General features: G+C 46.7%; 1 protein-coding gene and 1 long non-coding RNA gene across 8 annotated transcripts in view; both read left to right on the forward strand.

Annotated features, from left to right (window-relative positions):
- Positions 1-7,170, forward strand: part of Atp1b3 (ATPase Na+/K+ transporting subunit beta 3) — a 37,031-nt gene extending 29,861 nt beyond the window's left edge. For 6 of the 7 annotated variants that reach the window (XM_078043425.1, XM_078043426.1, XM_078043429.1 and 3 more), the window contains 3 exons: positions 625-675; positions 3,969-4,055; positions 6,494-7,170. In XM_078043425.1, coding sequence (XP_077899551.1) covers positions 625-675; positions 3,969-4,055; positions 6,494-6,664 — 309 coding nt within the window. In that variant the 3' untranslated portion in view covers positions 6,665-7,170. The other variant, XM_078043428.1, reaches the window with a different exon arrangement.
- A 5,301-nt stretch (positions 7,171-12,471) lies between these two features.
- LOC144376274 (uncharacterized) lies at positions 12,472-21,596 on the forward strand. Its single transcript, XR_013436547.1, has 2 exons — positions 12,472-15,145; positions 16,987-21,596. It is a non-coding gene; the product is annotated as an uncharacterized LOC144376274 (long non-coding RNA).
- The last annotated feature ends 1,175 nt before the right edge of the window (positions 21,597-22,771 follow it).

Consider the following 22,771-nt stretch of genomic DNA (forward strand, 5'->3'; position numbering starts at 1 on the left):
TCTCTGGGTTTAGCACCACAAATTAACAGTTTATTCTGCCTTTGGAGAGTTTGTTTTATTTTTAATACCAGAGATTTAACCCTGGAGTGCTTTACTACTGATTTACAACTACAGTCCTTTTTATTATTTTGAGACAGGGCCTCGATAAGTTGCTGAGGCTGGCTTTGAACTTGCAGTTCTCCTGCCTTAGTCACTTGAGCCGATGGAATTACAGGTGTATGCCACCGTGCTCAGCTGCAGTTCTTAATATTTATATTAAATGATTTGTTCAACTATATAATTAGGTTTTAGGTTTTCTGGGGGTTTTGTTTGTTTGTTTTCTTGTTTTAAGGTTAGCAAAGTACACAACTGTGTTTTTACCTCTTTATTAATAGATGCATTTTCTAAATCTCTTCAGGATAGCAGTAAGATGGCTAATTGGCAAGATAATTATTATATTGGCAAGTTAATTTTAATGCCCCCCAAATCAAAGTAAAAGATAGATGTAACTGGGTTTAATCCAGAATAAAGTCAATCTCAACTTCCTGGTTTCTCATCCCTGATCTCTGGTCCCCAGCCACAGAGGAGAAGGTTCCATTGCACATGTGTGTGATGTTTACACTAATCATTGTTTCTTAACCTTAGATAATTGGATTAAAACCTGAAGGAGATCCAAGGATAGAATGTGTTCCAAAGGTTAGTATTTTTTTTTTAAATCTCAACTTTTAAAGCTCTGATGTTTCTTAAAATACTTTAGTATTTTAAGTAAACTCACTCGAGTGAGTTTAACCATCTTTTTTTTCTTTCCTAAGTCCCTTCACTCTTCAGTAGCAGCTCTTCTTTCTCTTTCCTAGTGATGGTTCAGCGTGATGTTTTCTGTGTGTTTGGCCTCACACGTACACTGTTTCACCAGTTTTGAGGTTCACACTTTTTCATCTTGGAGTGTAACTATAGTGTTTTAATACTACTGTATCATGTTTTCTGTCTTGGTATGTAAATTGGTATGCCAAACCTCAGTGCCATCTGAGAGTTGAAAGGTGGTGCATTTTCCAGAAGGTAGAGGTATTGTTTTTCTCCCCATTCCTACATTATTTTCCAGACTGCTGTGCATTTTTCATTTCATAACTTCTTTTGTTTTCTCTCCATGCTGCAAATACATCTAAGACAAATATATAAAAGATGGGTAAGAGTTCTGAGGAGAAACTGTTAATTTGTAAACTTAATTCTGTTATTATGCTAATAAATATTAGCATTCAACCCCAATTGTTTTGTCAGAAGTGTTTTGCCTAAATTGTTGCATTAAAATCACTTCTAAAGTTGTGGGAAAAAATTATAATTCCTTCAATTCCAGGTGGTTTTCTTATTTGGGCACAAACTGCTAACTCATCTGTCAGAATCACTTGGGTCTATTGGGTTGCATCCCCATAGTTTCTGAATCAGTTGGTCTGGGGCACATGCTTGAGAACCCTGCTTTAGAGTATCATTTTAAATTTTTTTAGTATTTGATCACTATTTAGATTAGACTAATAAGCCAAGAAGTTTGTGTCCTCTCATCTGAGTAAGAAGTCTACATTGTGACTGTCGGCAAGTTACGTTACCTCCTTCTGCCACAGTTACTTCTGTAGGAAACTTAGATAAAGAACCAGAATCTCAGCTGGGCGCTGTGGCACAACACCTGTAATCTCAGCGTCTCAGGAGCCTGAGGTAGGAGGATCTTGAGTTCAAAGCCAGCCTCAACAGTTTAGCAAGGCACTAAGCACCTCAGTTAGACCCTGTCCCTAAATAAAATAGAAAATAGGGCTTGGCTCAGTGGTTGAGTGCCTCTGAGTTTAATGCCCGATCCCCCCCTGCGACCCCCAAAGCTGTCAAAAAAAAAAAAAAAAAAGCCAGAATCTCCTACTGAAGACCCTGGGTTCAGTCCCCAGCACCAAAAACAATTTAAAAAGCCAGAATTTCACTTAAAATTACATGCCACACATCTAAGCTGAGCTTTCTGAGATAAATTCTTGTAAAGATCTAGAGAGCATGTACTGTCACTTCTTAAGACAAAAGGGCATTATGGCTTTCTTATAAGATTATATCTTATAAGAAAAAGTATCATGTAACTCTCCGATTCTCAGGATTTGCTTAACATCTTTCCGGTAGAAAGTTTCTGAGGTTTGGTACTGGGCCTCAGCAAGGTGGAAGTGCTAATTTTCTGCAGTGTACCTGTACACAGGAGCTTTTGTCTTCACACGTGAACAGGCTCTGTACACAAGCTTGGAATGGTGGGTCCATGAAGCCAATGTCACCTAAGAAGAAAACAGGCACCCAGGCCACAGGGGCAGAAGCTTTAAACTCTTCCCCAAGACTTTCATTTTGCAAGTTTTTGGCCATTATCAAGAAGTCCATGTAAGCCTGCCCTCAAGGCTTTAAAGGCATTTTTTTCCTTTGTATCTATTATGTACCTCTTTGCGTCTAGAATAGATGGGAATCATGATATTGAATAAAATCTAGATCTAACAATTCAAATTTGCTTTGAAGAGATGTGGTTAAGTACATAAAATAATCAAAATAGTGAGGGTGTTTTTGTTGTTTTTAGAGCTTTATTTTTGTTTAAAAGAAAAAACAAAATTGGAAGAAATTCTTATAAAACTGTGACTCCTACCTAGCCTAGCTCCATGAGAGCCAGGTGGAGCCCATGAATTTTAGAGGTGTGGCCATGTAGGACACCTGAAAGCATGTACAATATTTTGTAACTAGTGTTTTCTGTTAGCATTGTCTATATCAAATGTTCTTCAGTTTAAATCCTTTAGTTGATGCACATATCTTTTTATGCAGTGCTTGTGTCTTTTATTTTGTGTTGTGTCCTTAAATTTGTCCTTTGCTATCTCCTGCTCTTTCCATGTGTTCTTGATGTGGATCATTAGACCTTGTCCTTCCTGGAAGGTGAGGCCATTACTCTTGCTTATGCTCTCTTGCTCCTCATGCCTCTTGTTTGTGCATTTCTTATTCTTGTCCCCTGACATGTGAGATGATATAAGCAGAGAGTAGAACTTCTTGATTCTTAGTTTTGCTATATTATTTCATGTATGCTTTCAAAAGTAAAAATTAATGAACAGGGTCTGTTGGCCCACGCCTGTAATCTCAACTACTCGGGAGGCTGAGGCAGAAGGATCACAAATGTGAGGCCAACCTGGGCAACTCACTGAGACACTGTTTCAAAAAATACAAAAGGTGGGGATATGGCTTGGTGATAGAGCACCCCTGAGTTCAGTTCCCTGTACCATAAAAGGAAAGAAAAACGAAGAAGAATGTACAGACTAGGAATGAGTGGTGGACTGCATGCTTAGCTCGCACGAGGCCTGGGTTCCATCCCAATACCACCCAACATAGAATGGGTTTACTCAAGTATTTAGTCATGTTTATGAAGTTTTTAAATGCCTGGAATACCAGGAAACTCAAATACTGAATGGTTTTCATGTGCTCAAAAATTAATTCATGGGAAATGTGGATAAATTTCTGTCAGTGGTTTCACCTGGTTGTGGTCATTATGGTTACTAACCATAGTTTCCTGTCCTGAGTGCTGCTTTCTAGATTGGCAGCTTGCAGTGGCCTCTGCTTTCCAAATAATATTTCCACAATGTTTTTATTCATCTCAGGAAAACTTGGTGCCAAACCTGGTGGTGTATTCCTGTTGTCAGAGGCCAGAGAGCTGGCATTTGAACAGTTTGAGAGCAGATAAGATTTTACAGTAGAACATCTGTAAGTTAGAAGGGACCTGGTGAAAGAGTGTAGGTTATGCAGGTCATTTTTGAAGAATCAGGATAGTCTGTGTCAAAGGGTTTTTTTTTTAGTTACTTCAAGTATCTTCTCAAAAACAGAAATAATATAGTTGGAGTAGCAATATAGTTCTCCATAGTGTTTCCAATTGATTCTGCTTTAACTATAAACACATTTTAAAATTCTTTTCGTGTCCTAAAATGGGTTTCTTTTGCTTTCAACTCTAGGATGGAAGCACAGCAATTGTAGAAACATATCCTAATCTTGGAGTTATAGACTTAAAGTATTTTCCATATTATGGGAAAAAACTGCATGTAAGTATTTAGAAGTTATTTATGTCATACTTACTCTTTTGAGAAATTGAACTATCCCATCTGAGGTAGGTAGACACATGATCTATGAAGTTTGTTCATCAGCTTTGGGCTTTTAAAGACAGATGGTGAGGACAAGTGGAGCTTCCCTGTCTACAGTTAAGAACACAAACCCAAGCAGACAAGTTAAAGGATGATTGTTTTCAAAATACCATTTTCTCTTTCATTATATGCTTATTCAGTATATACATATTTAGAGAAAGTAGAAGAGTAATAAAGAAATCAGAAAGCTCATTACAGGGCTGGAGTTGTGGCTCAGTGGTAGAGCGCTCACCTAGCACGAGCAAGGCCCTGGGTTCGATCCTCAGCACCACGTAAAAATAAAATAAAGGTATTGTGTCCAACTACAACTAAAAATATTTTTTTAAAAACCTCATTACACAGGTATAAAAATATTTGTAGTACAGTTTTGTCCATATTTTTCTAGAAATACATATATACATATATGGACCGTGTTATATATGTACTATTTATTTATTTATTTATCTATCTGTTTATTTATTTGCAGTGCTGGGGATTGAACCCAGGGCCCATGTCTATTAGATTAAAAGTACTCTGCCACTGAGCCAGTTTCCAACCCCTTTCATCTTTGTGTTTTGAAATTCCGTCCTTGAAGTGGTTAAAATAATACATGGTACAGAGTTCCCAGATTTTAATATTTTTCCTCACTTGTCTTAGCAGTCATCATTTTTTAAGAACATACATTTCCCCCATCTGAATCATTTGGGACTAAGTTTTTGCACTAAGTGCATCTTCAGCAGTCTGTGGTCTCCAAATCTGGACTAGTTCCCCGGTTCCTCTGTTTCATGTTCTTGTATTCCCAAGTATATGAATCATTTTTGGTTTACTTTATGTTCCTTAGTTTGGGTTCATCAGTTTTTCCTGCCTCGCTCCCTCTCTGTCTTCTGGGCACTTTTCGTCAGTAGTGCCTGAGAAGAAATGTCTTCTCAGAAGGTCACATCAGAAGGGACATGGTGTTGATTAATCCAGTTGACAGTGAATTTTTTTAAGGTGGAGTCGGCAAGGTTTCTACACTGTCAAGTTATTTTTGCCTTTTCATCAATAAGTATCACGTACCGGGTGTGCTCTGAGAGTCTATAAACTACTGTTTGGGCTAGAACTTTAGCATTTGTTGATTTTTGCCTGGGTCATTTATTAGTGGGATGGTTCCTAAAGCCTGGTTGTTCACTTTCATCTTTTTCCATTTGATAGTTGGCATTCTGCTGTACACAAGAGCCTTCCCTTCTCCAGTTATTTATTTTAGCACAGTAGACTCATGGATTCTTCTTTAATTTAGGGTTTACAATCTATAATAATTACTATTTTGTTGTTAAAATTGTCCCAGATTTGGCTAGCAGAACGTCTTTAGACTGGCTTTTGTGTCCTTTTGACATGCTCCCATAATTCTCTGAGCACTTCCTTATATTCTGGCATCATAAGGTACTCCAGATTCATTTTGCACACTTTTCCTGCCCCAGCCCAGGAATCAGCCCTGGTTCCTTTTAGGAAAGAATAGTCTTTAAAAACCATAATGAAGCTAAAATAACCAGGAGTATGTTTGCACCAAGTTGCACAGTAACTTAAAGTAAGGCTCTGTATACCTACTATACTACATATAGGATATAGACCTAAGTAAAATCAGGTAGATCTTATGACTGTTTACCAAATATAACATAAGAGACCATAGTGAACGCGTATCTTAAGTTGATTTTTTACTTCCTGGGGCAGCATTATAATGAGCTTTTAAATCCTAGTGTTGCCTCTGCTGCCTTTTGGACCGGTGTATATCACACACAGAGCAGTCAAAAAAGTTGTCACAAAAAATACGTTTTTTTAAAAAAATGGTTTTTTTAGATGTAGATGGACACAATACCTTTATTTTTTTTTTTATTTTTATGTGGTGCTGAGGATCAAACCCAGTGCCTCATACACATTAGGCAAATGCTCTACCACGGAGCTATAACCTCAGCCCATAAAAATACAAATTTTAAAGTTTCATATTATAGAAGTATATTATTGTATTTCTAACCCAAAATAAATCTAGAAATTTTTAAAATAAAAAAGACCCTCCCACATGTGGAGGTAGTAGAAGCCTTCTGTTAACCCTTGAATGAAAAGGTATATTCAAACCAAGATTATATAATGTTTAAACAATATACCATCTATGGAATTACCATCTATGGAATACACTCAAAGCAGTACTCAGGAAGATTCATAATCTTCAACAGTTTATTTTTAAAAAAGTAAATAAGGCAAAGAACATGACAGGTCTAGTTAATATATTAAAAATTTTAAAAATTTGCAGAGTTATCCAGTTCCTAACAAAGTATAGATAAAGTTACTATGGAATTTGAATTCATATATTTTCCTTTATTTGCCAGGTGGGATATCTGCAGCCATTAGTTGCTGTCCAGGTCATCTTGGGATCTAATAGTACCAGGAATGAAGTAACAGTTGAGTGCAAAATTGATGGATCACCCAACCTAAAAAACCAGAATGATCGTGACAAGTTTTTGGGACGAGTTGTGTTCAAAATTATAGCACTTGCATAGTATGTGTAGGATGTCTCTACAGAATAAATGTTGTGTTGTCTGTCTTCATTTTGCATCAGCTGGACCTGCCATTCTAGAATTGAGACCACCTTGGAGAAGGTGTGTGGTACATGACACTGGGGTGACATCATAACGTGCTTCCAGATCATAGTGTTCAGTGTCCTCTGAAGTAACTGCCTGTTGCCTCTGCTGCCCTTTGAACCAGTCCATTCGCCTGATAGGGACCAGTGAACACCTGATTCTGAACACGTAGGATGGGGTCTTGCCCTCTTTTTATGTGGTTTAATTGCCAAGTGTCTAAAGCTTAATGTGCTGTGCTATGTAAATATTTTATGGATTTAACACTGGTTAACTGTCATATTTTGATGCCAACAAAGTTTTAGGGATAAAATGGTACCTGGCCAACATCAAGTGACTTTATAGCTGCAAGCAGTGTGTGTGGAGAAGTTCTGTATGTGAGGAGGAAAAAAAGAAAATAAAAGTGGATCTAAAAGTGTTATCTTGGATTTTTTTGTAATATTATTTTTTACATTCTGAACTAGTCTGTGGATCTTTTGATTTAGAACACAAATGTTGTAAACCATGCTTAAAAATATATACATGGGATTATTTTAGTGATGGATAAGTCTCCTGTAGTGGATGTATTTCAGTCCATGGAAGACACATCGTATTTAGGTTAGCCAGGGTTAATATGAAGCTAATTTTTTATGAAATTAAATTCATAAGACTTCAATTGTACAATAATTTGTGAAATATCTTATTGCTTTTATTTAGCAGACTGTGGACTCCAATAAAAAGATATAAATTGTGGAATATAAAAACTTGGAACTTATTTGCAGCTTGAAACCAAGTTAAGTTTTTTATGGCACGTTGTTGGTTAGTGTCAGGGGCGTTTCCTCTGCTGCTTTATTTGTGTTCTTGGTGGGACTCATAATTTGAGCTACTTTCTCCTCTGGGAGAAAGGTGTGCTTCCCACATAATCTGTGGATTTTTTTTAAAAAGCCCTGTTCCTAATTTTACTTTGTTCCTGCTTAAAACAAAACAAAAACAAACCAGAGCGTATTTCTTGAAGTTTTCTGTGTTGCTGCAGTTGAGACCATCAGGACAGCCCAGCTGGCTCAGGAGTGGCAGTGTGGAAATGCTGTGGGGGCACAGGGTGGCTGGGCCTGACCAGATGGGCCTCTGTGGCCTAGTGGCCTTTCTGCTGGTTGCCCAGTCAGATCACAGTGGCAGTGGCTTTTACTTCGGAATTCTTTGCAACTGAAGAAAACGATTCTTGCAGTCTTTCGTTGTGCTCTTACCAGGCTATGCAGCAGAGTGCCGTGGTCTGCAGCAAGGTGCCACTGCCACTGGCCTAGTGTGACAGGCGCTCAACAGCTGTCCACTTGACTCCCTTGCACTACATGTTACTGATTAAATTTGTACTTTTGGATTTTTGAGATATGATGTAGATAAAATTTGTTTTAATGAGATTAGACAAAAGCAGACCAGATTCCTAACATAAAAGGAGGATAGAGATGCCATCCAAAATGGAGCAGTGGGTTTTAAAGAGAAATAAATGTTATATAATGTTGGTAGAGTGCCTTCCTCACGTGCATAAGGCCCTGGGTTCAATCCCCAGCACCACAAAAACAAAACAGTTCCAAAATCATCTTATTAGTGCCTCCTTGGTTCAGCAGTTTGGACATGGCTTGTCCCCTGACTGCTATGTGACCTCAGGTGCCCTCCCCAACTCTTAGTGGCCCAGTTTTCTTCAGTCAGTGAAATTAGGGGCATTAGGTACTGTTTGTCACAGTCCTGTGTGCCAGGGAATGACAAGCCAGACTTTTGGAGCATATGGAGATGAAATTAACGTGGTCTCGGAGACTTTAGAGGAGGAGGGAACAGAGAGACTCAGGGTGTGCTCTGCTGACAGTAACGTGATGTGGAAGGAGCCATGGAGGTGGGGTAGGACTAGATTATTCCTAATGTCCTTTTAAAAATTCCTTTCAGTATAAGGTCCCAGGAGACCAGAAGTGTTCTTTGGGTGGGGAGGGTAAGCCAGGAGCTGGGCCTGAGGGATGGATTAAGGGTTGGACTAGACCCCCATGTGTTGGCACCTGCCAGCCTCAGCAATTTAGTGAGGCCTTAAACTACTTAGTAAGACCATCTTAAAATAGGGGGCTGTGGCTTGGCTCAGTGGCAGAGCGCCTGCCTTGTACATGTGAAGCACTGGGTTTGATCCTCAGCACCACATAAAAGTAAATAAAAGATTTAAAAAAAGCCCTACATGATCTGGGTTTATTAAAAATAAATAAATAAAAAGGGCTTGGGATGTGTCCCAGTGGTTAAGTGCCCCCTGGGTCCACTTCCTGGTAAAAGAAAGGACTGAGACTAGGAATGGGGGTTTCCTAGGTCAGCTGGAGTCTGCATTTGGACTGCATTTCTGCTGCATTTCAGGTTTTCCTCCAAACTTCAGGACTCCTTCCTGCACTCCACTGCTTGGATTTCTCAGTGATGTGCAGATTCCAGCCTGAGCACCCAGCAGCTTCCTCCTCTGTGCAGTGCTGCTTCCTCAGACCACAACCTGAACAAGAGCAGATGGCCTGACGGAAACCAGCTTTTGCATCCTTGGCAATTGAGCGTAGCACTAGTTTGATGTAGTGGACAGAGAAGATTCAGTGTCGGTTATTTTGGCTGATAGGGTATTTAAAATCAGTAAGTGTGTTATATTCCTTGCCAAAGGAAAATGGTGGCCTGCTTTTCTTAGATCTCTAAGCTGTTTCACGTTGGACTCTGCTTAGGTATAAGTGAGTATTTCATTTTGGTCACTCGTAGACACACAACTATATTATTCTGTCTGTCCCTCTGAACATCCCAGGCTGTCAGCCCCTTCCTGTGTCAGTGTCTCTTAGTGGAGTTTTCTGTAGACTAGCACATGCTGCTCAAGCTCTGCTGTACTTTGGTAATGTCCCCATGCATGCCATGGTGAGCTAAGATGCACCAGTCTGCCTCCTATGAGCTGAGTGTAGGATTGCTGTCACCGGATGTTGCAGCCTGTGAGGAGGACCCAGATTCTAGTCTGCTGGGAGACATCACGTTCAGATGGACTCAGTCCTCATTTTGGATGGACGAGGTAGAATGGGCTTGAAATCCCCACTTACGTGTGATTGCTTAGAAATCTTCAGCATATTGCTTAACTTCTCAGCTGCAGTTATCTGCCAAATGAGGTTAATACCAACCTTCAGGGTTGCACGAATCTGCATGAAATACAGATATAGTAGATGTTCAATAAAGGCCAGTTTCAGTGCTACCTCTGTTTTTGAGTTTTTCTGATTTTTCAGGAATGTCTGCAGTCCTACTGTTGGGTGTGAGCAGTTTTCTGTCATCCTAAGCGAGGGCAGTAGTGGAAAAGGGTACAGGTTGAAATCTATGAATCGCTCTGCATAAGTGGAGGTCATGTCTAGTCTACATGAATTTTAAACAGTCCATATGAAATTTTTCTTTTCGTTTGGCCTCCCTTGCTTCAGTAAAGTTGAATTGGAGTTTAATTAAAACTGAACAGTGTGTGCTAAGTGGACTTCAGCGTTTTTAGATCCATTAGTTCCTACACTAAGGAGAAGTATTGTCTTTGAAATTATATTTGGTCCCAGAGTTTTCACATGCTCCTGAATGAGGAGACTGCTGCAGAACGGGGCTCTGTGTTCACAGGGCTTAACCTTGAACCCAGAGGTGCTTCACCACTGAGCCACATCCCCAGCCTTTTTTATTTCAAGATGGTCTCCCCGAGTTGCTTGGGGCTCTAAGTTGCTGAAGCTGGCTTGGAGTTTGCTGTCCTACCTCAGCCTCCTGAGCTGCTAGGATTACAGTTGTGCACCACTGCACATTGCAATGGCTGAGTTTTGAACAAAACATTTTCTCATGTTCCAGGGACTGTTGTCCTTCAATGAAGCCTTTTTATGACAACTACAGCATCATGTTTCAGCTTTCAGAACATTGTACAGATGATTTTTTGGATCTACTGTCGATCGATCTGTAGCACAGTTTTTGACCATTATCATAAAAGGTAGGGTTTGTTCATCAAGGGTGGACTGAGTTTTAAAAATTAAGCAGACATCACTCAGCGTTAAGACTGGTGATGGATGGGACTTTAAGCATGGAGAACACGGCACATGAGTTGATACAGGGTTGTGCGTCTCCTGAATCTGTCTTTTAAGATTACATGTGGGTCCTGAGCCTTTGTAAGAACAAATTGCATCTGACTGGCCACCCACCAGCTGGTGATAGGCCAGCTTGGGTTTGGAGACTGGGCCTTTCTGTCCACTCAAGTACAACTTGCTAGGATTGGAAGATTGGCAGTGCTGCTGTCTGGCACCTGCTCAGCAAGATGGTGCTGAGAATCCCAGGAGGTTGAGACGCTGGCCTTGGAACTGGAGTGGGACTGGGGCTCCAGGCTTCCGGCCCTGCAGGTCACAGTTGAGGTGTCCCTGGTGGAGGCAGAGCCAGGGTGAGCTTCAGATTGGCCTTGTTCCTGTGGTTCTCCCCGGGGGGTGGGGCTGGGGCTTGACTGAGAGCAACTGGGATTGGTGCACCAAGGGCTGTGGTTTCCAGCAGAAGTCTGTGCTCCCTGAGAAAAGGGCTGGGGGGGTGGGGGATTTGGGATGTCCTGAGAGATGCTGTATGGCAGGGTGGAAGGTGGCAGTGGCCAGAGGGGGAGAAACAGAACCAAGAGAGGAAAAGACAAGAACCAAAGTCCAGCTCCAGCACTGCAGAGACCTTTTGAAGAGAGGCATCCCAGTGTGACCCTTGCTGAGAGTTCTTTGTGGCAGGACACAAGATTTTAGGTACGTGTGGCCTTCACCTTCTGGTATCCAGTCCAAGGTTATATCACATCATCTGGCAAAGGGACTTTGCAGATGGAATTAAAGTTGTTTGGATTATCCGGGGATTCCAGTGTAACCAAGGCAGCTGAGGCAGAAGTGGGCCTCAGCTCAGAAGGGTTCGCACACGGCTTTCTTTCTGAAGGGACCATGTGGAAATCAGAGAAGGGAATGTGCATTGCCCGCTGCAGGTGGGTTTGGCAGCCCAATTCGGCCCTGCAGACTGTCGAGAAACCCCAGCTGATGCCAGCCCTGTGCCTTTCCAACTTGGTTGCATGTGTTTCTGGTTCAGTGGGGTGGTGGGGTGCTGCATTTGGGTGGGGCCCTAGTCTGCATTCCTCTGAGGACCACAGGAGCCCAGGGCCCTGGCAGTTCAGGGTGAAGGGGGATTGGACGGGGAGAGGCCCAGGAGTGGTTGACCTCCAAAGAAGTCACATTTCCAAGGGCTAAGCAGAGGTGCTGTTGTGGCCCCGGCCTTGGCCCCTCGGCTTTGCAGGTGCCCTCCCTGGCTGGCCGCTGACCCAGGCTGCCCTGTGAGGCAGGCAGAGCTGCGTGTGCCAGGCCATGTCCCTTCCCTTGTTTTCTGCAGTCCTGGGGGAGGGCAGGGCCCACAGCTGTGGGCTCAGCAACCCGAGGACAGCGTGGTTCAGGTCTGAGTCCCCATCAGTACACCCTTGTTCCTGATGGAATCGGGTAAGCTTCTGGAGGCCAGTGGCCTGTAGACAAAGGGACCTCACCTCACCACTAAGAAAAGCTGCCCACTTGCTATCGTGTCACTTAAGACACACTGTGCGGGTGCTGCGGCCCATGCCCGTCATCCCACAGCCTCGGGCTGTGTCCTCTCCCAGGACTGCAGAAAAACAAGGGAAGGGACCCGGCACACAGGGCAGCCTGGGTCAGTGGCCAGCCAGTGACGGCACCTGCAAAGCCGAGGGGCCAAGGCCGGGGCCACCAACAGCGCCTCTGCTCAATGGGAGGCTGAGGCAGGAAGCCTCGGCAGTTTTTGGAGACCCTCACAACTTACGGAGACCGCTCAGCAAGGGCTGGCATGTGGCAGGCGCCACGCTGGGGCGGGTGTGGTGTGGAAGCCAGAGGCCCTCAAGGACAGCTTGGCTGCAGCCACTCCTGTCCAGCGCTCTGGGCAGTGGCTCTCCTTTCTGTCACCCTCTAGGGAGGGTAAAGACCTTGGGAAACTAAATTCTGAGGCCAGGTCCCACTGGCAAGCTGTCCCCAAGGCAGCGGTGGGCAGGGCCGCCCTCAGGCTGCAGAGCCTCCTGCTGAGACCCCAGAGCTGCAGTCACAAGCCTCTGTCCTGGGGTGGTGCTCCAGGGATCCTTGGAAGCCTTGTGTCGTGCCTTGACATCGCCTGGACAGCCTGTGGAGCAGCAGCTGCTGCCCGCCCCAGAGGCCCCACAGGCACGTGTGGGGTGGCCCCCAGCTGGCTGGCCGGCTCGGCCACAGGTGGTGTCCTCAGGACATGCTGACAGTCCTCTGGCCCCAGGTGGGTCTTCTTGGACGCCTTGGTTTGCTCTGTCCTGTTTGGTCCTGGTGCTGAGGATGGGACCCGGGGCCTTGTGCAGGCTGTACCACCGGGCTGCACCCCTGGCCTCAGGTGTCTTCCACAGTGATCCCCCTGAGGAAGGTGGCCCCAGGCAGTGGAGAAGGCCCCCTCTGTTCTGCGGATGGCATTTGTCACTGAGGCAGAGTATGGCACCCTGTCCCGTCTTCCACGTGGTGCCCACCACCCCTTCAAACTCGCCCTATGCCATCTTTCCTACAGGTAAGTGATCTCCTTGGGCCTCTGAAGTGAGCTGGCTTCTGACTGTCCCACCTGCCTGCCAGGAAGGCCCTCTCCGCCCCCACCCACCCTGCCTCAGGGAAGTGCTGCTCAGAGCTCACCACTCACAGGCTGCCTGGGCTATGACTCTCCCAGCCCTGCCTCTGGCCCTCTGTTGGGTTTGGACGCGATCACATCATGTGTCCTGTCTGTGATGCCTTTTGTCTCAGGTGTGTATTGTCAGACCCTTGAGGGAGGTCACCTGGACTCAGTGGCCTGGGACTCCTCCGTCACCAGGAGGGCCTCTTATAATGTTCCGTGTCCATGGCATTGAGAATGTGCTGGTCGCTGTGCCACCTTCTGGCGGAGGGCAATGGCTGATGTGCTCGCTCTAACTCCTGGGCCGTTCACACGGACCTAGCACTCCATCTTATTTCATCCACGAGGCAGGGAGGCCGGGGCTGAGGCTGCCATCCAGAGGGCAGCAAGACTCCACAGTACAGGGGCCTTCAGGCTGTCTAGTGCAGTCAGCAGCTGACTCGGGTCCCCTTGCTCTAGACCTGCTGTCCCCTCAACTCCGTCATTTTCCATTTGCTGTTGGGAGGTGGATATTTTGGGGAGCAGTTCCTACCCCACCCACCTTGGTGTGTGACTTTCGTGTTTGGGGCCCTTAACTTCATAAAAATGCTCAGAAAACTGCTGTGCTATATCACAAGTTCTTTTTTATTTTTGTGGTTCTGTGAGTTGAACAAAGAGGTGCCTAATCATTGATCTACATCCTCAGCCAAGTTTTTGGAGACAGGATCTCAATTTGTTGCTTAGGGCCTCAATTGCTGAGGCTGGCTTTGAACTCGCCATCTTCCTGTTTCAGCCTCCTGAATTGCTGGGATTACAGGCGTGCACCCCTGTACCCCGTTGGACCACAGATGGCTTGCTCTTAAGAGGTTTTCTTCAGCAAGACTGCCATGGTTACATGGGATGCCCTGGGTCTCTGCCTGCCCTGCCCTGTTCTTTCCAGGCCCAGTCCCAACTCCTTGATGTTCCCCACAAGTCCCACCACACTGGCCTGTCACCAGGGATGGGTGGCTGGTGGCCCACACCTCCCTCATCTGCACTCTGCCTAGTTGGAACCTGGGTGAGGATCCCTTCAGCCACCCAGGATCACAGACAGGGTCTGTGTCCTTGGGATAGTCGCTGGCCCTCTCTACTGCCCAGGCTTCTGGGGAGGAATCACAGGTGACCAGATCATGAAGGGCTTCTTGATCCAGCACGGAGTCATCTGGTTTTGACCACATCTTCTAGATTTCTGGGGCCATTTCCTCCCCTGCCCATTGGCTTCTCTGGGCAAGTGTTCTGTGTTCACAGCTGTCCACGCCGTATGGAGGCATCCAGTGGCTGCTGGTTAGACTGGCCAGCGCTGGACGGCAGTGGGGTGGAGATGGTGCAGCCATTCTGGTAGTTCGTGGCTCTCCATATCTGCTGCCCTCATGTGTCATGCTGTCTTTCTGGCTTATAGAAAATGAACGGAACCATTCTGGCAGGAGGAGGAGTCAGCATGTGGGATGGGGATCCTGGGCATGTGGCTGAAGGCTGGCACCTCCGCAGGCAGGAGCTGGCCCAGGAAGGTCCTGTGGCCCTCGCTCTTCCCATGAGTCCACCCTCTCCCCTTGGATCAGCTTGTTTTGCTACTACCAACCCATGACCTGAGAGGCCAGGCAGCGGCACGACACGGCCACTTCACATTCTCCTCCCCATCCCCCCTCTCTTGACTCGGCCCGGCAGGAACAAGGACAGAGGATCAGAGAAGGCCACATTTCCAAAACCTGCCCAGTCATCGCACTAAAGGTGAGGGCATGACTTGATTATCTGAGACCAACCAAAGGTCCACACACTTTTTTTGTACTGGGGATTGAACCAAGGCCTAGGCAAGCTCTCTACCTACTGAGCCGCAACCCCAACCCAAGGGCCATGTTCTTTTTTATTTTTTTGCTACTAGGGATTGAACTCAGGGGCACTCATCCACTGAGCCACGTCCCCAGCCCTATTTTGTATTTTATTTAGAGACAGGGTCTCACTGAGTTGCTTAGCGCCTTGCTGTTACTGAGGCTGATCCTCCCGCCTCGACCTCCCGAGCCACTGGGAGTACAGGGGTGCGCCGCCGAGCCTAGAGGTCCATATACTTTTAAATAATACGTTGTTCACTTATTCATTCCACAAGAACTGAGAATCTTTATACCAGGTACTGACCCGGGCCTCAAACTCTACGGAGAAGAAAATCTGGGTATAACAATTCCCAATTATAGTTTCAGAGAATTTCCAACAGCTGAGACGTTATTTTCACTTGCTTCCCTGGAACTGGGGGGTGAGCTTGAGATTCCTGCTATGTCTGCAGCCTGCAGGCAGCTATGACCTTTCCTTCCACCCCTGCCAGGCAAGTGTCCCTGCTATAGAGGTTCAGGGCCCTTCGGAAACCCCAGGACGCCTGCAACGTGTTTGGGGGCAGGGGACAGTAAATCTGCGACCTCAAGGAAAACGAACGGGGCAGGACTGTAACTCCGTGGTCAAGCAAGAACTCAGTTTCCATCCCCAGCATCACAAAAGAAGAAAACCAAGAGCTAACAGACTGTCACCTGAGGAGTTAAGGAACATGACAAAATCCTAGAGAAAAATTGGAATTCTGGCACACACAGGGATTATTTTATGGGGTTTGTACAACATAAAGTAACATATTTAGAGAAAACTAAAATTTCTCAAAAGGCCGCTCAACTAAGGACATCAAGTGAGTAGATTAATGACCCGTCTTCCCAGTCCGCTGGTTTCTAGCAGTGGTTTAACCTAATCCGGGACTCTCGGAGCAGCAGATGGTATTTGTTGAGTCTTGCAAACAAAAACCTAAACCAACCATGACAGAAGGAGCCTGCTCCTGTGGACCAACTGCTGCAGCTGCCGGGGAGCTTCAGACTCGCCCTCCCCCAGCACCCAAGGAGCAAAGCTGGCTGAAGGCGGCTGCCCAGGGCCAGCAGGGTGTCCGGTGTCACAGCCTTTCTGTATTTATTCTGCCCATAAGTGTCATGTCGTGTGCCCCCCTTACCCCTTCCTCCATCTGTTCTGAGACTGTCTTGTGACCACTAGGAGGGGTGCCTGCCTCTGGCCAACCCTGCACTCAGTGCTTCTGCCCGTGGGGCTTGCAGAAAGGACTCAGGTGTAGAGGAGGTCAGAGGAGCCCTCTCCTCTGTTGGCTGTTTCTCTGGCCAGGTCTTCTTCAACCTGCACTGTCAGACAGGTCTCCTGTCACAGGCCCAGCAGGGAGGTGACAGCTGCCCTTGGTTGGTGATCCTTATATAGAAATGTTCATTGGAGCCAGGTGTGGTGGCACAGGCCTATACTCCCAGCAGCTGAGGAGGCTCAGGCAGGAGGTTTGAGAGTTCAAAGCCAGCCTCAGCAACTTAGCGAGGCCCTAAGCAACTTAGCAAGACTCTGTCTCTAAAAAAACATAAAAAAGGGCTAGGGCTGGGACTCAGTGGTTAAGGGCCCCTGAGTTCAATCCTGGTTTAAAAAAAAGAGGTGGGGGAGGCTTGGGTTATGGCTCAGTGGTAGAGCGCTCACCTCGCACACATGCAAGGTCCTGGGTTCGATCCTCAGCCGCATGTAAAAATAAAAGGTTTTTTTTTTTTTTTTTTTTTAAGTTTATTGGGAGCTTTCAGAGGCCCTGAGGCCTGTGGTGTCCACCAACACTCTGAAGATGGCTTCTCCCCAGAGTCTACCTAAGGACCCAGTGAGGACTGGAGCCAGGGGATCTTCCAGATGCCTGCCTGCCACCTCTGCCCTGCTGCCAGGCTCTGAGTCAGCAGCTCAGTGGGTGCTGCCGGCAGCAGCTGTGCCTGGCCCCAGCCTGCCCCGTTGGAGAGGATGGGGGTCCTGGTCACGCGGCATGCCTCTCTTCACAGCCTGTGCCTTTCAACAGCACTTGGGTTTTGTTCTTAGAAATGATTTCCAAAAGCATTCACTGAAATAAAAACCTGTCACTCTTCGGGGCTCAGTGGCAGAGCGCCTGCCTTGCACGTGTGAGGCACTGCGCATGATCCTCAGCAGCACATAAAAATAAAGTCATTCTGTCCATTTATGACTAAAAAAAACCAAAATCTGTCACTCTTGTTCCCCTCTTCCGCTGGTTTTGTTTTGTTGTTTGAGATACCGAGGACTGAACCCAGGTGCACTCCAGCACTGAGCTACCCACCCCTCACTACCCACCACTCCCCCCAGTTTTGTTTTTTTTTTTGAGAGGGAGCCTGGCTAAGTTGCCAAAGCCTGGATGTTTCGATCTTCCTGCCTCCGCCTCCCAGGTTGCTGGAGTGCCAGGTGGGTGCCCCCGCACCCAGCCCTTCTTCCACTGTCACAGTGATTCATAAACTGGATTTTGGTACCACATAAGGACAGGGTGGGTCTGCTTTTTAGATGGTGGCAGGATAGACTGGAGCCCTTCATTCAGAACAGCCCACCGCTGTTCTATGGCACAAAAGCCTTTCTCCACGCTAGTGACCTGTCGCAAAGGGCAGAGGACAGCAGAGGTAAAGACATTCCTATACAACTGCTTTCTGTTTTTTCAGGTTGAAGCTCTGATATAACCCTTCATTTGCTGGAAAAAAAATGGGAGGTGGGGACAGGGGTGTAGCCTGGTGCTTGCTGAGCACAGGCAAGGCCCCGGGTCCAACCCCCAGTACTGTAGGGGAAAAGGGTTATTAATTAGCAGAACCTAAAATAATTCCTACATAGATGACCTGTTCCATGGACGTGTTCTGAGTTCTGCTTTGAGACCCATGGCCAAGTGCTTAGGGCATAAAAGAAAAAACAAAGCTCTGGGCCTTAGTGCGTCAAGGTAGGCAGAAGAAAGATGTGGTTGAGCAATAGTCACTGCATCCTGAGTGGCAAACACATCAAAGTGACTTAGGTAAAGTGATTAACATGAAGAAGTGGCTTTGCTCTTCGGTCAATGGGGTTGGTCCTCATCCTGACAGCAGGATTCCCACCTCAGTGTACTGGGGATTGAACCCAGGGGCGCCTAACCACTGAGCCACATCCCCTGCCCTTTTTTATATCTTAGGGCCCAGGGTCTGAGTTGCTTAGGCCTCCTGAGCCACTGGGATTAAGAATGACGTCTTTAAACTCCTAGAAACCACCAGCCTGAATACAGTGTCCAGGGAAAGTGCTTTCTCATCCTGCAGCAGAGGAGCCCCAGTCATGAAGACACTGCCAAGCGGAATGTCACTGGATCTCCGTGCAATTTCCTGAAAGCAAGTTCTGCAAGAGGAAAGGCCTCTCAAAGTGGGATGAAGGAGCTCCCAGGCCTCTGGCCATCAGCCCCGGAAGGACAGATGGAGCCTTCCTCAAGTGGCTAGGAAAGTGGGGAGGGTCTGGGGCACAGGCTCCACGAGGGAGTGAGCACTCAGGGGAGCAGAAGCACAAAGCTTCCGCAGCTCATCTCAGAGCAGGGAAAAAAGACAGCAAGAGGGCTGCCAATCGGGCTGTGAGATGCTTTGTCACTTCAGCCTGCCCAGCTCATCAAGCAGCTCCCTGGACTCTGCAGGTGTCCCTGTTAGCAGCTGGGTGCTGTCCAGTGGTGACCCTGGTGGTCATTCAGGCTCCCCACACAGCCACTGCAGGAGCAAAGGCACTTTCCTTTTTTAAATTTTTCTTAAATAGTTTTTTTTTAAGTTGTTGTGGTGCTGAGGATCGAACCCAGTGCCTTACACACGCGAGGCAAGTTCTCTGCCACTGAGCCCCAGCCCCAGCCCAAAAGGCACTTTCTTACAGTCACATGACCCAACAGTTACTCCCATGAGTCCTTGGACACCTTAACCAGTGACACTAAGTGGCTGCTACAGAAGGAACAGAGTTGGACACAAATCAGCTGGAGTTCAGCATGGAGGCCCTAGGAAGAGGGAAGCACTGGGCCATGGGTCCATACTACCACCCTGAACTCAGGTGAGCACCATGGCCTCCTGTGCCTTCCGACTGTCCCCGTGCCCAGCTGGCCGCCATGCAGGAGAGCCTGCTACTTGGGCTTCCAGCCCCCTCGAGGCAGGTGGACACTACTGGAACAAGTGGTGTTGAGGGGCTACGGTTCCCAAGGCCCAGTGACATCCCGCATGGCAGTGTCTTCATACTGGGGGTCCTCTCTGCTGCAGGATGGAAAAGCACCTTTCCTGGACACTGTGCCGGTGGCACGCACTGAGCATCTGGGGACCCCACGGAGTAGCCAGGAAAGATCCCTAGTGCAGCTGAAGCTGTAGGCAGAGTCTCAGCCAATTCCACAGGGACCTTGACACCAGGGTGGCCCATCAGACCACCCAGACTGAGGTGAGGAGACTGAGCCCTTGGATCTCACTGGCTGCCCATGTACCGTCACTGAAGGGACCCAGCTAGGAAAAGAAGATCCCAGGGATTAACAGGGAGGGTCCAGGCAGAGCACCAGCACCACCACTTCGTCACTACAAATGAGACCAGAATTATTTTAAATTATTTATTTTCTATAATACATCTCAAATCATAAAACAGTCTGATACATTTTTTTCTCAAGCGCAACTTATACTCATTTAGAGTGTAAGTTTCTTCTTTTAATCTTACAGGATGGAGAAAGTAATCACACTTGAAATGACAGAAACATCAGTCAGCTTATTAAAAATATCACGTCCTAGGCCCACCTTGGAGACTGCGGCCAGTGGGTCCTGGGAAGGCAACATTGTGCAACCCCTCGGTCAGTTCCGCTGCAGGTGATGCTTGGGGGGTTCAAGATGCTTAGGACTTGTTGGTTGCCTAGCTGAAGCAATTTCAGAAAACCCAGGAATAATTATGTATACAGAAATAGCTCTTCTATAAAATTTCCATATAAAAATAAGGGTATTTATTTACAAACTTTGAGATACTACAAAATAATATACCATATCGGGTTAGGTACTTCACTCTACAGGAGCATCTACACATAGCAAATCAGATGTGGCCTCATTTCTTAAGCGTGTGGCACCATGGTATATCCTTCATGCAGAAAAAAGCAGAACCATATTTTTCTGGGAATAAAACCTAATAGCACATGATCAGAACAAAGCATCTTCAAATTAAAGGGTGAAGAAAAGGTGATTTGGGTTCAGAGTCAAGGTCCAAGGTCATGTATGTTGACAACAAATCACGTGGAGGAACCAGGTATTGGGACAGTCCCTGAAGCCCAGACCTCCTGGGCAGCACTGCACTGGGTCACCTGGTTGGTCCACTTCTCAGGACACCGGAGGGATGAACCTTCTTGGTATGAGTGGATGAAATAGAGCCGCAGCTTGCCCAGAGACACGTCTTAGGAAAGCTGCCAGATCAAGAGACCTCAGGATGATCTGCCTCCGGTCTGAACAAGCTACATTATCAGGCCATTTGTAATTAATAATGCCTGGCATGGGGACCAGGATGAGGGGCGGCTTTTAAAACCCAAACATGATCGGGGTGGGGAGATAGCCTCACACTGCTGTGACAGATGGGATGGAAAGAAACCAGTGGCCCAGAGGCTCAGCTGGCAGCTTTACCCCAGGCCCCACCACGGCCCGGCCTGGAGGGTCTCCTTGGGGGAACGCCTCTCCCTGGCTGCCACTGCCAACTCTGGGCCCGAGTCAGAGACCCCAAGCTCACAGTGCATGCTGGGCTGGGGGAGGTCTCACTTCTGCTCCTTGGCACTTGGTGACACAGGACTGAAGCTAATCCAGAGCCCTCTGGAAGGACTGCAGTGAAGGCAAGGACCCTTCAGGGAAGAAAGTGGCAGCCAGGGGTTTTGTGAGATCGCACTGAGGCTGAGGGACACGGGCAAGCTGAGTGCTCGGTGTTCCTGTCCCCACATGAGCAGGCTGGGGTGTTCACTCCCATCGTCCAAACCCTGCACTTCAGCTAGAGCAGGGAGGCCCGGTTACCCTCGGCTGCAACAGGGTCCCAACAGCCTCAGTCCTGCAGGACTGAGGGATGGTAAAGCAAAGGCCAGATGAGAGCAGTACAAGAGCTGGCCGTGTTAGAAAGGCCAGCCGCATGGTCAGTCTCCCTCCCGTCCCAACACTGGTGAAGGGCTAGCTTTGTGGCCCCCTTACCCAGGGTTTTCCTTAGTATATTGTGACCATTAGAGTATGCGGGAAAACCACAGACTAAGCTTAACTTTTCAGAGATATTTTGGTTATAAAAAGGGCTATTTTCCTGAGAATGTTTTAATTTGTGTGGGCATTTTGCTTGAAAAAATTTGTTTAGAAAAGTAAAATCCTAAGCAAACATCAGGCTTTTCCTGTGAGTGTTCGGCTTAAGTGGAGTTAACAGAACACAGTATCAACTCTGAGTTGGGGGCAGAAAGGCACATTTCTGAGTCATTCAAATGGCGTGGTGGGGACTCCTTAAACACACTGGTTCTTCAAAAAAATACATACTGGTGACCAATCAGTGCTTGACACGGCTTTGGTGCATAAAAACGGGGAACCTCACTGGGAAGCCAGTTCTCAGGTGTCCAGTCCTCCCTGTCACCAGAGCCAGCCCACATGCTGGATGAGGCTCTCTCTCCTGTCTCCAGCGTGAAATGTTAGGTCTCTGTACATCTAAGGACTCAGAGAACATGCAGAGACGCTCTCCCTCTCTAAGGCCTGGTTGTGAGGGCAAACAAGAAGGCAGGGAGGCCAAGAGAGCCTGTGAGTCTATGTGACTCCTGGTTATGGACACTGCTGAGAGCTAAGGTTAGTATTCTTTTAAATCTTTTGTGGGGGAGGAACAAACCCTGCCCCATACTTACCACCAAGGCAGCACAGTTTTAAGGTCTTTGTCACAGATTTATTGACTAGAGACAACCCTTGTATGTTAGAGAGGGAGCTTGAGTATAAAAGCCCTTGAAATGAATCATTTACAAAACTCAACAGAACTAAATTGACTGCTCTCTCTTGGTGTGGTTATGTCTGAACCAGCTGAGGCAGTTCCCATCGTCAGCTAGCCCCCAACACACACACACACACACACACACACACAGTGTCCCAAGGGCCTAAGACACATACTGTGCTGTCTCTGTGACCTAAGAAGCCCCAAAGAGCTTTGATTTAGCAAAGAGCGTAATCACAGATGGCTGTGGGGCTGCAGGGAGCCCCTCCTTCCTGAAGTCTCTATGTGGATTATCTGACAAGGGCCACTTTCTTTTTGGGGTCAGGTCCTGGCTTTATTTTTCAAATAAGGCAGAGTCCTGTTATGACAAGTTCTACCAACAGGAGGTGCTCTCCCCGCCCATCCTGGTAAAATCGCAGAAGCTACATAGGAACCTCCCGACCCTTGCTTCTTTAAAGACTCAAATGGAAGAACTTAAAACTTATGTCCTCCACCCCTGATTTTCTGGGGCAATGGGCACTTCTGAGGTCTAGGGGGCTCCTCGTTTCCTGCCCCCTTTCCAAAGCCCTCCACAATCATAAGGTACAACATACA

This window comes from Ictidomys tridecemlineatus, chromosome 3 (genome assembly GCF_052094955.1).
Source record: "Ictidomys tridecemlineatus isolate mIctTri1 chromosome 3, mIctTri1.hap1, whole genome shotgun sequence".
Taxonomy (NCBI): domain Eukaryota; kingdom Metazoa; phylum Chordata; class Mammalia; order Rodentia; family Sciuridae; genus Ictidomys; species Ictidomys tridecemlineatus.